General features: G+C 38.9%; 2 protein-coding genes across 3 annotated transcripts in view; one reads left to right on the forward strand and one right to left on the reverse strand.

The window, feature by feature from the left end:
• evi5b (ecotropic viral integration site 5b) overlaps positions 1 to 3,066 on the reverse strand; it is a 42,915-nt gene extending 39,849 nt beyond the window's left edge. The window contains exon 1 of one of the 2 annotated variants that reach the window (XM_030131586.1): positions 2,833 to 3,066. The gene's annotated coding sequence lies outside the window, so the exon portion shown is untranslated. Of the gene's footprint in view, positions 1 to 1,670; positions 1,890 to 2,832 lie in introns of those variants that run through there. The other variant, XM_030131585.1, reaches the window with a different exon arrangement.
• Positions 3,067 to 5,408: 2,342 nt separating this feature from the next.
• Positions 5,409 to 13,020, forward strand: rpl5b (ribosomal protein L5b). Its single transcript, XM_030131593.1, has 8 exons — positions 5,409 to 5,514; positions 5,987 to 6,056; positions 6,139 to 6,254; positions 6,609 to 6,743; positions 6,914 to 7,116; positions 9,468 to 9,645; positions 12,596 to 12,684; positions 12,863 to 13,020. Exons 1-8 carry the CDS (start codon positions 5,512 to 5,514, stop codon positions 12,960 to 12,962), a joined length of 894 nt encoding a protein of 297 aa, XP_029987453.1. The 5' UTR covers positions 5,409 to 5,511; the 3' UTR covers positions 12,963 to 13,020.
• Positions 13,021 to 13,196: the final 176 nt, after the last annotated feature.

Consider the following 13,196-nt stretch of genomic DNA (forward strand, 5'->3'; position numbering starts at 1 on the left):
ATTGAAGTTTGAGTCTGATGTGTGATTTTTTTTTGTGTGGGAGTAACAGCAACAGTCATTACAAAACATGAACTACTAAGTATTTGGTTAAAGTGTGAGCTACAAAATCTCCACTGACCAAACCAGTGATTAATGTGTGCTCTTTCACAGAACCTTACTGTCAAACCCCCAGCCCCGATGTGTTATAAATTTTGTTAAATTGCATGCAGCAGCTACAAACAGATGTTAACCAATGTCATGAACTCAACCACATTGGAAACAACCTCACAATAAGCCTGTTTGACAGAAGACACTTTGATGCGTCGACAGAGAGAAAAACCACAGGTCTCATTAGTAAAATTAAAAATGGCTGCTCTCTACTTGGATTACTTCACACTTTCAGGAACCATTAATGTGTGTATTTAAATTTTCATTTATGTGGACATGTACAATGCAACATTATTTCCATGATGATTGTTGCTGCTTCTCTAGTGGGTGTGGATGACAGTAGCTTTGAGAAAAACAAACATGGTAATATAATATGAACATGGTAGCAAAAAAGAGAAGTGGCTTTCACCATTTATCAGTCTGAAAAAACTATAGTTGAAAAGGTTTTGATGGGTTTATTTCTTTTATTTGTCTGGGTTAATGGCTTTTTTTCTATGTACAATGCATCTTGCTAAATCCTTGTTCAAAGCATGAATAAAAAGCAGTTTAAATAAGCAGCACTTGCAATAAACTGCAAATTAACTGAGTAAATTGACTGGCCATGTTATGGTAGGATCCAACTATCTTCTTTTTACAGTTTACTGGTAACGCACAAGTCATGAAGACTCCCAACACCCAATGCACTTCAGGCCCAAATATGCTTTTTTTCTTCTAGGCTAGAACATGTTTCCAACTTAGCTTGAGCTATTTTCATCGGCCTGACAATACTTGATACAATAATGTAAGCAAGTCAGTTAGAAAAAACTTCCTGTAAACTTGACAACATTACTCTCTGCAGGTTTTTCGTGCTTTATATCTCTGTCCACTGGGCTAAGTTGCTAGTACAAGCCACTTTTCCGCAGTTTAAATATATCCTTGGCTTGAATACAGCTAATGCCGTAGCTGAACTGTTGAAGTCCTTGACTTCCACTGTACACATCGGAGCTAAGATACATCAAAAACATTCGGTTAACAGGCAGTAAACAAAGAAGCCGAGCACAGATAAAGGAGAAGTTCGTACTCCTTTGATGGTTCGCTGATGTTGAATGCTGAAATGGAGATGTAGCATCGAATGCAACAGTATGAGGACTGAGTTTCTTCCAGAAAGCTCTAACCCCGACAAGGCTACAGATTGAACGAATAGCCATAAGGCTGGATTAATTCGACATTACCTTACAGAAAATCACATATTATTAACTATAATGTTGGGTTTGTTCCAAGCGATAGCTGGAGTCCTTTGCAAGACAGTTAACAGTTCAAAAGCAAGTATTTAAAATAAGTAACAACATTAAGGAGCTGTAAAACAAGCCTTTTTCCCTTTCACAATAAAGTAGTACGTGTTAAATATAAACACGGCTTATTATTGAGAGATAACGTCTCACCATTTTCTAAGAAAGGCAGATATCATTAACTTAGTTGTCGTATTTAGAGTTAGTGTTCCTTCCAGCAATTACACAGAGCCCGAACAACAGAACATCCTTTACCTTGAATCGCTTTTAACGAACCGCAGCAAATGTCGTCTGCTTCCCATGCACAAACTGTAGTCACACTAGTACTATGAGAAAAATGACCGGTTTTCAAACAGAGCAATATTTAACAAGTTAACCGACTAGGTCCGCTTCTACTTGCAGGCTAGCCAGCGTTAAGTTAGCTAGTTCCCATAGAGTGGGTCCAGCCCCTGCAGCCGTAATACGTGTACACAGACGGAGACTCAGACAGACGGCGGCGGCCTACCGACTGTTTACATCCTATGGAGCATGCGCCCCAGCTCACACCCAGAACAACACTGACATCTAGTGTTCATGACGAGCAGCTGCACTCCCAGGACGTTACGTTTGTCTTCATTCATTCAGAATGAGGAAATATTCACCATTTAACAGTAAAATATAAACTGTGAGGAAGCAGGAGTGGAAGAACAACTGGTAAACTATGCTTCACCAAAAAAAAACAAACAACAACGAACAACAAAAATAAAACAAATATTTTACTTAAAATGTCGCCTTGCCTGGAGAAGACAGCTAAGTATAAATCATAAATATAAGGGTTAATATTTTGGAGGGTCACTGACCCCACCTCCAGAAAGCTCAACTTTGAAATAGTCTCTAATACAATAATATTAAAGCTGACCTCTACAGCCCTTTTCCTAATAAAATTACAATATGCTTTACAAAGGAAAAAAAAAAACCTAATTCACTCACCTTTCTGTGACAGTTGGTTTTAGGAAGAAATTTTAAAATACTAATTAATCCAGCAGATAAATCAATATAGGGTTCTAGCCTAAACTGCAAAGGCATGACCACTTTTCTCCACCAGACACACAGTGGGAACTATTTAAAGTCCAGAGCCTGGCGATATATGTGGGTGACCACTCATATGAGGGGTTAAAAGATTATTAATATAATTTAGAGTCCTGGTAGCGCAGGAAACAGTGATCACAGCAACACTTACATTAAAACAGTTTAATACATTGCAGGGCTTATACATACTGTGTCATATCCAATATTAGAAAGGCTAGTCAGCTTGCAGAAATTTAACTGCAATATTAACAAATAATGGAACATTTGTGATTATCACATTCAGCCCTTGTCTTACATTCTTACAGTTGCAGTATTATCTAATCAACAGAAGATCAACAAATGGTCTTACCTGAATTTCATAGCTGAGAGAAGAAATACTTGAGTTGGAGCAGACTGAAACTTTAAACAGATTTGTTCAGAATGACCAGGAGCTCTTTCAGTTAAGGCATGTTGTTATGTAGAAACAGAAAATGCTTTCCCTCCATGTTAGAAAGTAGATTAAGCCTATCATTTTCATATGATATCTAATATAAATCCAGTAAGATATTGACAATGAGCTCCAAATCCCCTCGTAGTAACTGCAATACACTTGTAGCCTCTCACAGCTCGTCAGCTGAAACTACTGATATCAGAAAAACTCAGAAATGGTGACTAAGCTTACAGCTTTGAGTCACATACCCTTCTGTCATAAACCTACATTTCAGGTTTCACATGAAACAGTGACGCATGTCTTTTGTTGATAAGTAGACACTCCTCTGTTCATAGAAGTAGACATAGCTGACGTTGGTGTCCATACGTGGCAACACACCATGGTAACTGTGGGCCTTTGACTGTGATACACAGTCACAAGAATTATATTTCAGTTTGTCAGCCATAAATAATTAGTAGCCGATAAATGCATAGTGAAAGTTCTCATTAAGGATGAAGTTGAGGAAGGAACTGATCAGTCTGGTCCTGCAAAAATTTAAATGGAATGCCACAGAATGCAAAAAATATTTAGCTAGAAAGTATTTTCAGGAACAATTCCACCTTCTACCTTTATTTCACCTTTCCCTAAATTTCACATGTAAATAAACCAGCATGGTTTTTATTTGACCTCAACACATTTCTGAACACAGCTCATGTCTTAAGTTGTGTTCATGTGGAGATATAAAACCTAAATACATGACTGGCAACATTCAATAAATGCAGACGCTTGCAAACTGCATAGTTCATATGAGCAGTTAACATCCCATCCCACTCTGTGGTATGTAAAAAAATGCTGAGCAGATCAAGTTTATCCTCACTTGGATCGATATGGCAAAGGAAAATGTACAAGTGGCTTTGAAAGACGGTGCATTGTTAGTGCATAAATGGCAGGAGCTTCAGCCAAATTGGGTTTCAATGTGAATAGTGACTATGGTGCACTCAGAACTATGGGAAAGATGTCAGCAAATGTGGTCAGCGGTGCATATTTGAGGAACATAATGCTTGTCCATTAGTGTGACAACAGGATGCAAACTTTTCTTCAGGTGACGAGGAATGTGAGTCTTTCAGACATGTCCATCAACAGTTATTATAGTAATGTTACAGTGCATACATCGTCCAAAGATGAATGCACATTGCACAGTCAGTAACACAGAAACAGTCAGTAGTCTACACAAATACATAAAAAAGTAATGGTCAGGTTAGTCATCTTCACAATCCAATATTCATGCGTGGCAAACACCAGGAGCATGCTGGACTTCCACAGTGAGGGGTTCTGGGCTATCTGCTGAGGGTGATTTGCTGGTACAGTCCACCTTGGTCCTCTGACGAAACACTTCTGTCCCGATGTGAATCCTGCACTGGGCTTCACATTCATCAGATCTCCACCCGATAAAACACCAATGGAAGATATTAAAAAGTTCTCCACCACCAACATCAAAATAACAACAGAGGGAATATATTTTGGAAGAATGGTGTTCATCTCTCCAGATTTCCTTCACTGTAAAATTGGTTGGTTGAGGGTCATCCAGTTGTGGTCCACATATTCAATCAAAAGGTCAAGGTAATCATTTGCAGTAACTGATCTCTTGTTGAAGAAAAAAGGACCAATGATTTGATTGCACATGACCCCACAGTGTGATTAAAAACTTTGAGAACCACTGAGTGAGTACATAGAACAAATATGAATAACATATCTCACCAATTGCTTTTGTGAGTTTTTTTTTTTTTAATTGTAAAGAGACTTTGTGGACACCCTGTAAGTTTCTAAAGAGGAATGCCATTTTTAGGCATCGACACAAGAAAGTTTTATTTACATGATATTTACAGAGGGTAAAAAGGGACATGGATAGAAACATGAACACAATGTCATGGATACTTGTTTAAGATACAGAGCACTCTGCTACTAAATCAGAATTGGGGTTTGAGGTCATATTAATATGTTGTATTTTAAGAGAGAAGCTAGAAAGAAATTCAGAAAGTGATGACTAGATGCCCAAAATTAGTTGATGTACTTTGTGATTAAACTTTTTATTTTTTTACTTCAATGGGTGTATCAAAAAATGAGCTCACATCAAAATCATGAAAATGTAATAGGATAACAACAGCAGTCAAAATGAAAGTACAACTTGCTCATAATGAAAGCTAAATTAAAGTAATATCAAGTAATTTTATTGTCATGCTTACAAAAATCTATGAAATTGGTAAATTACAATTTGTTACATGCAAAATAATTGTTTTATAGGGTGGAAGATGGCTCAAGTAATTGATAGTTATTTTGCTTCTTAGAGACAGGTTTAGCCCTAAACTTAAAAACAATATACATGAATGAAGACACAATGAGGTGAAACGCCTTTCAGACAAGTCTCCGTCTTCAGTGCCGCCCCAGCTCGATAGGGGGCGTAGTGGTAAATCCTCCGCAGCATGGTGGCTCTGTGGCTCATCCTGTCACACGGTATTTACCGAGCATGCGCACGACAATCTTCCTTTTTCCAGTGCAGCGGAGTCTTAGCCACAGTCTTTGGCTCCGGGCTCCTTCATAAGGAGACTAAAAGACTGCAAAATGGTTTGTAATCCACCCCAATATGTGCCTACATCCATTTGTAGAACATGCATTGTGTGATCTGTGGTGTCAGAAAGTTAAAACCATGCTGCTGAAGTTCAGATGAAGATAGATTGGGTGTCCTGCTAATGCTTACCCGGCTCTGTTTAAACGTGGCCTAATGGCTACATTAAAAACTCGTCGCTTCCTCTTACCTGTATGCTCCTTTGCACAGTGTTTTCTTCTCAGTGATGTGAGACATTGCCCTGAATCCCCATTCTATTTGACTTTCTGCGTCCTTAAACGCGACTTAAGCCCATTTTCTAAGTCTGAACCCTGGTTAGCATTCGTGCTAACGCCACTCGTTCATTTCTAGAGGCTATGTATGCTAACGGTAGCAAGGGTTTCCAAATGACAGTGACAGCCACAGCAGTGTTGTAGGTTATCTCTGGTGTAGAGAATATAACAAGTCACTGAATTGTCTGTATTGTTTTAGGGTTTTGTTAAAGTAGTCAAGAACAAGGCCTACTTCAAGAGGTACCAGGTCAAATTCAGGAGGAGGAGAGGTAAGATGCAACATGACATACATAATCCTATAATGTATAAGTATTCGTTTTTCAGTCTAATCTAATGTGTATTTTCTTTCAGAGGGAAAGACCGACTTCTTTGCTCGTAAGCGCCTGGTTGTCCAAGACAAGAACAAGTACAATACGCCCAAGTACCGGATGATTGTCAGGTTCTCCAACAGGGACATCATCTGCCAGGTGAGTGAATACTGTGCACACCTGTCTTCTACCTTGTGTACGAGACGATACTTGGTCTCAAATGTCAGAAATCACTTTGTTTTTATGGATTAAAGACATTTTTGATTACACCTAATAAGATGAGGTATGCCTTTATTAGTCCCACAAGGGGAAATACCAGCATACATTATCATACATTTAATGTGCTCTAATGATGTAAAGTCAAGTTGTTGTATACTTGAGAGTATGTTATGATTCTCAGATAATAGCATACATTGTGAATTCTATCGACTGCATAACAATCTCATCCAAAGTGAATCTGTATCAAAGGGGTCTTGCAAGCTGTAGTAATGTATGTGTTTGCTTATGTTGCAGATTGCCTATGCCAAGATCGAGGGTGACATGATCGTGTGTGCAGCCTACTCACACGAGCTGCCAAAGTACGGCGTCTCCGTGGGCTTGACAAACTACGCAGCAGCTTACTGCACTGGTCTGCTGCTGGCCCGCAGAGTATGTAGAACATCAGCTTGACCAATTTCATGACACTGATCCCAAATGTCTAGAGTTAGTCTGTGGTATATAGCCAGAGTTGCTAAGTAATATAGTGGGAGGTTATAAGTGGAAGTCTTGTAGGAAACAGTGGAAAGTGTTTTTGCTGAAAGTGTCTTGTGTCCCCTCAGCTGCTGAACAAGTTTGGCCTGGATAAGGTGTATGAGGGCCAGGTGGAGGTGACCGGAGACGAGTTCAATGTGGAGAGCATTGATGGTCAGCCAGGTGCGTTCACCTGCTACCTGGATGCTGGGCTTGCTAGAACCACCACTGGCAACAAGGTGTTCGGTGCCCTGAAAGGGGCTGTGGATGGAGGTCTGTCCATCCCACACAGGTAACCACAGGAAAATGAAAAAAAGAAACATTGCATACATACTGCAGTATAAACAGGAGTCTTTTTATGTAGTTAGATAGTATTGTCTTTATTTTTTATTGGCACAAATGTTTTTCTCTTGTAACATGTTGAATGTAATCCTTGCATAATGTCAGAATGACAACTAAACATTTGGAGTCAGTTTGTAGATGTGACAAACCAAAGTGAGCAGTTGTCACACCCTCTGCTCATGCTGTTTCAACAGACATCGGGCTCTGATTGCTTATCTTGTCCGCTGCCAGTTGCTTCTGTTCAAATGGTGATCTTTGTCATGACGTATTTGCAGAAATATCAGATCAGTGGAAATCAAATATCAGCAGATGAGGCTTAAGGCTGCTGCAGTAAGTCACCTGAACTTAAGACAGGGATGTGTTTGCGTTGAATGTTTGTAGGATACTGGCAAACTTTAAACAGTGCAAAGTAATTTGTTGGTTTTAGGCTTGTTTGGCAAACTGCTGCTTCACTAGAAACTAGAGAGCCGAAGGCAGTAACAATAACAGAAGTAGTTAAGTCATTTGTCAACAGTTTACCATCCAGAGCCTAGATAATTACAGCATGATGCTTTTGTTTTTGTCTGAGGAAATGATTTAAAGTGTTAGTGTCATTCAAACTTCCTTTCCTACAGCAATTAAGGATCAGTCCAAGCAAAAAATATCAAACTACACTGGCATTTTCCATCGCTGCTTCATACAGGTGGTTCTCTCTGAAAAGTTTAGGATTTCTCATACTTCTAAGTGATTTAAGCTTCTCTGTATCGTTATGATCCACTGTTCCATAAACATAAATCTGGTGTTATTTAGTCCAATTTAATGTTTTCATGGAAACATTTATAATGCATGCTTTGTCCTTTTCTCTTTAAATACTTTCCAGACACATCATTTGTTCTAGGAATAACCCTGATGGCCCCAATTATGTGTGTGATATTTGAATCTGTTGAAATGACAAAATTGTGCAGGGTGTCATGTTGAATGTGAGCCATTCAGCTGTTTGGTAATTGGACAGGTGGATGTCTTCTACACTTAACTCTTAGGGTTCATTTATGCTCTACATTAAAGATGCAGACAGATACAGATGGAGCGTTCTGTCCGTCCTCTGCGTACACTTTTGATGTAATTCTGTCCGTTTTCCGGGAGCTTGTGGATGTGTACTCAGACGGAGAATGTGGAGCAGTACGACAGGGAACCATGGAGGCAGTGTTGAGATTTGAACAGAATAATTTCTATAAATAGCGGTTCTTGTCAAAGAGCAACTGGCAGTTAGTGAAAAATTACCAACATATTTATGACAACTGCCCTTCTCAATATAAACATTATTATTCACAGTAGTAAAACCTCTTCTGTCGTTGCCATGTTTGTTGTTATTGACTTACTACTTCTCCAAAAACTTTGCTGTTCTTCATGGTATTCAGTCAGTATGTTAATTAAGAGTGGTGCCCTCTGGTGGATTGATTGAGAAATGCTCATTCCAATGCACTGGACGCACAGACGTATGAAGGCTGTGACGCATGACAATATTAGAAACGAACGTACCCATTTACATACGTAACGCAAGCATAAATGAGCCTTTGTACTTGCTGGAGAGCACCTTCAACATCTGCCTCGAGAAACTGCATCAGTTGTGATCTCACAAGGTTACCAAGGCCTTTGACATCAGCAGGTTGGATACAAAGCTCACAGCACATGTTTTGTGGTGAGTGTCTGGCCAGTTCTGGCCAATGTTGTCTGCAGAGGAATTTTAAAAGGAGCAAGTCAGTGAATAGGTTTAATAGACCTGCTCTATATATCCATTCAGTTATTAAAATAAGGGGTTGGTTCATAAGCAGAGCTAAACTTAGTGGTGATATAAGTTGCCGTTTGTACAAGTTGCCAATCCAGCTGTTGAACTGGTAATGGCCACAGGGTGTTAAGTTATGTTGCATGAGGCACTATATCCTGTCTCGTGTCTTGGTAGCATCACTTACTCAGAATATACAGTTTCTGCAACAGCCAAGATTAAACTATGGCATAGCAAATAACTTAAACAGGATTTTCCCATCAATTCTGGATAAAAACCCTAGTATTTGGCACCAGTCTGACCACTTGTATTGGTTGTCTGGCTCGTGTGGAGTTTTTTTAGGATTGAGCCACTTGTATGCTTTAATGCGGGTAGTTGAACAGAGCAGCTGACAGTTTGACAAGTGCTGTCCATACTGGTTTCCACCCACATTAATGTCTACTTAAATGTAGCTGCAGTTTCAAAAGAACATAGGTGAGCAAACTAAGATGTTGCCTAGCTAGAGAATTAATGGAATCAATTATCCCCCCCCCCCGCAGCACCAAACGGTTCCCTGGGTATGATGTTGAGAGCAAGGAGTTTAATGCTGAAGTCCACCGCAAGCACATCATGGGCATCAATGTTTCAGAGTATATGAGCTACCTGATGGAGGAGGATGAAGAGGCGTACAAGAAGCAGTTCTCCCGCTTCATCAAAAATGGAGTGACCCCTGATACGGTAAGAACTTAACTTATGACTGGCCCTGCGTTTGCTGGGGTCACGTTCACTGTGCATAATAGGTTATCTGAACAGTGCCACATGCACTGAACATGTAGCACTTTAATACCTGAAGTGATCTTATGACATTTTTCAGTTGATGTATTATCTCATGAGTGAAATTACTTTGAGTCCTTCATGTAAAACTCTATAAATTATTAGCCTAATAATTGCAGCATAGCATAATTGCTCAGGTCATATTTTTGACCAAATTGTAATATCTGCATATCTTTACACTCATGACACTGCTGCTTCATTTTTCATCATTGGTAATGACCTGGGAAAAAAAATCTCTTTGACAATAATGCTATGAGGCTAACAAAATGTTAATTGTTAGATCAGAGTGATGTAAGAGAGGGCACATTGTCTGTTAACTGTCCGTGTTCTGTCTGAAGTTTTGTCCCTTACTAGGCATCCCTTGTGTCATTAAGGCACATTTTTCAAAATTGTTAACACCAGTACGGTGAAATTGTTCAAAGTGTTGCCAGATATATATAGATTTAGGACTCATGTCTCTTGACAGAACATTCGGATGGTTTTGGTTGGATGAGAAATGCCTCCTACACATAGTAAATGCACAAAAAACTTAGAAATGTACTATTTTTCCACATTGATCATGTATCAGCAACTTGGTAAACTGTTGGTGTAGCAGTGTCAAATGCCTCCAAAGTGCTGGATATATTTTGTAGATCATTAAAATGAGGTGCATATTTTATTCAGTGCAAGATTGTCATAAATGCACACTGTTTTTGTGTGTAAGGAATGTGGTAATTACTGGCATTGTGAGGTAGTACAAGCAGAATTGAACAAAACTGATTGATCCGTGGATTGCATGTTATTTTGGGAGATGCAATCCACCTGTTCTGGTTGGTGTCAGGGATATCAGTTTTGCTGCTTCCCTAAATGTAAAGTGTACTGACAAATCATACCCTTTTTAAATACATTTTCACCAAACATTTAGGGCGAGACACTACAGGTTAATAGGGTAAAATTTTAAAAAATAGATTTCACCATGAAACTTCCTCAGTTGATTACTTACACAAGTATGAAAACAATGTTACAAGTTTTTTAAATGTGTATGTTTAATTATGCAAATTAGGCATTGTCTCATTAAATGTGTGATTTTGCATATATTTTCAGCAGATAGATCTGAACATATGATTAAGCCAGGTGCAAAACTCTTTTTTTTTTTTTTTTTTGTTTGCACATGAGATGAGAAAAGTTTTTGAGGTATTTCAGGATATCTGCTTTCATTACCTAGAAAATCAAAATATACTGTCCATAGCCTTTAAAAATCGATTTTCGCCATATTTTTTTGTATTTAAATGTCACATGAATCAGGGCAGGAATGATTTTTAAACAAATCCCTCTGTAAATATCTTTAAAATACTGCTAAGTGTATAACTGGAAAGTTTGGTGTGCAGAGGTGCTACATAGGCTGAAATGTTTACACTGCAGAGTGACAAAAAACCCATTTTGAGAAAATGGCATTTAAATAGGGGAATTTAATACATTTCTATAGGAAACAATTGCTCAAAAACAGAATAAATGCTCAGGTTCTTAGTAATAATGATATAGAATATTTAAAGTTCATGAAAATTGATTATTTAATAACACGGCAGGTATGTAAAGCTTATAACTGCAGTAACTCAATGAACTGACATTGGCATATCATGCACAGAGTTGTTGACCAAACCCAGGCTAGACAGTTGGATGGACACAGAACAAGACCAACAGTAGATGTCACAGCTGTCTAAAGTCTTTCTAGGGGATCAGTGTTTAGAAATAGACCCGATGCAGCACCAATAGGGCACCAGAGATCACATATTAATTCAATGAGACGTGCAACATGCGTAATCAGCCACTGCTGTGTCCACAGTCGGTAAACCTCTCCCGGTTTCCCAACGGCAGCTTACAGTCAGATGTGCTGCTTTCTGGTGTTTTTTCAGCTAATCCAATAGATTGCTTTCCCTTTTCACATCTTGCAAGGTGCAACTGCTGCTTTCTTTCCTTGAAAGTTGCAGTGTTACAGGCATTTTCAGAGGTCCCGAGTTAAGCTAAACACGAAAGTGTCAGAGTGCACCATGTGATGCGTCTGAGCAAATCACATTAGCCGAAACCAGCAGTAGCCAATGCGATTTCGCCTTTAGCATTAAATCCCCCTTTGGACATTCACGATTAGTTATTGATAGAAAAGAAATGCCCTTATTTGGTTTACATAGTGTTGTGCAGGAGACTCAGAGCTTTACAATGATACAGGTCATGGCAGACTTCAGTAAACGCATGACACTCGGCATGATACTCGTCTGTTTGGAATGCTAACTTCTTGGTAAATTCGGGAGAAACTTACTGCCCCAAGTAAACAAACTGTAATAAAATAAACATCTTAATATATATTTTCAGCATTTTCTTTGTAACAGCTTGAAAGAACACATTGAAGGAATGATTTAGCCCAAAATCTCAAAATTGACCACTGTATGAAAAAAATGTTTTTGCCTGCTGTGTCTTGCCTTAAAGTTGAAATTGGCTTTGGCCTGTGACCAAAAAGAAAATATGAATCCCCTACAAATGAGGGAATAGAGATTTTAACCATCTAGATGGGGAACAATTATTCACATTCTACAGTTAAACTTGGGAAAGCCACTTTAAAATGAATGTGAAATTATTTCTGTTGTCATGGGCTTTAACCAGTTCTAACAAACATGAAGGAAATGGGTCTGTGTTGAAAATGCAGAGTTGATGCAATGACAGATTTGAGTTTTTGAATTTCCCTAACTTTGTGCAGATGTGCAACATTTTGGTAGATGTTTTAGGTGACAGTAAATTGTACTTGCAGAAACAGGTTTGACATGGCTTGTGAATCCATAAATCTGATTGGCAGTCAGTTTTTGACCAGTCCCCTTTGTTTTAGATGGAGGAGATGTACAAAAAGGCTCATGCTGCCATTCGTGAGAACCCAGTCCATGAAAAGAAGCCTCCCAAAGAAGTCAAGAAGAAGAGGTAAGATGCTCCCCTCTTAAATTTTCTGTAATGTTTTCCGGAGTGAAATATATTAACGAATCGGCAAGTGAGAGATTATGTAACTTGTATTTTACAACGTCTTTTGCTTAAAATGCAATCATTAGCTTTACACGGTACAAAAACAAACATGCTAATCAGGCTTGTCTCTGTGGTGCAGGTGGAACCGCAAAAAGCTCAGTCTGGCTCAGAGGAAAGACCGTGTTGCCCAGAAGAAGGCCAGCTTCCTCCGGGCTCAGGAACAGGAGGCTTCAGACTGAGGCGTCAGTCTGCTCCGTTCAGAATCGAGAAATTTGTTCTAATAAATATCAAAAAAGATCAATCTTTCCTGTACTTTTTTGCATTCTACTAAAGCTATAGTTTTATCGGTTGGTGTCTTGAGCCGGTCTATGAAATGAATGGAGTTTGAGATGCAGGCCTCCTATTTACGATGAATTAAGTAGTCAGTAAAATACCTGATGGTACTGGTTGCAGCTTGATTGTAAAACAGCACT

This window comes from Sphaeramia orbicularis, chromosome 4 (genome assembly GCF_902148855.1).
Source record: "Sphaeramia orbicularis chromosome 4, fSphaOr1.1, whole genome shotgun sequence".
Taxonomy (NCBI): Eukaryota; Metazoa; Chordata; class Actinopteri; order Kurtiformes; family Apogonidae; genus Sphaeramia; species Sphaeramia orbicularis.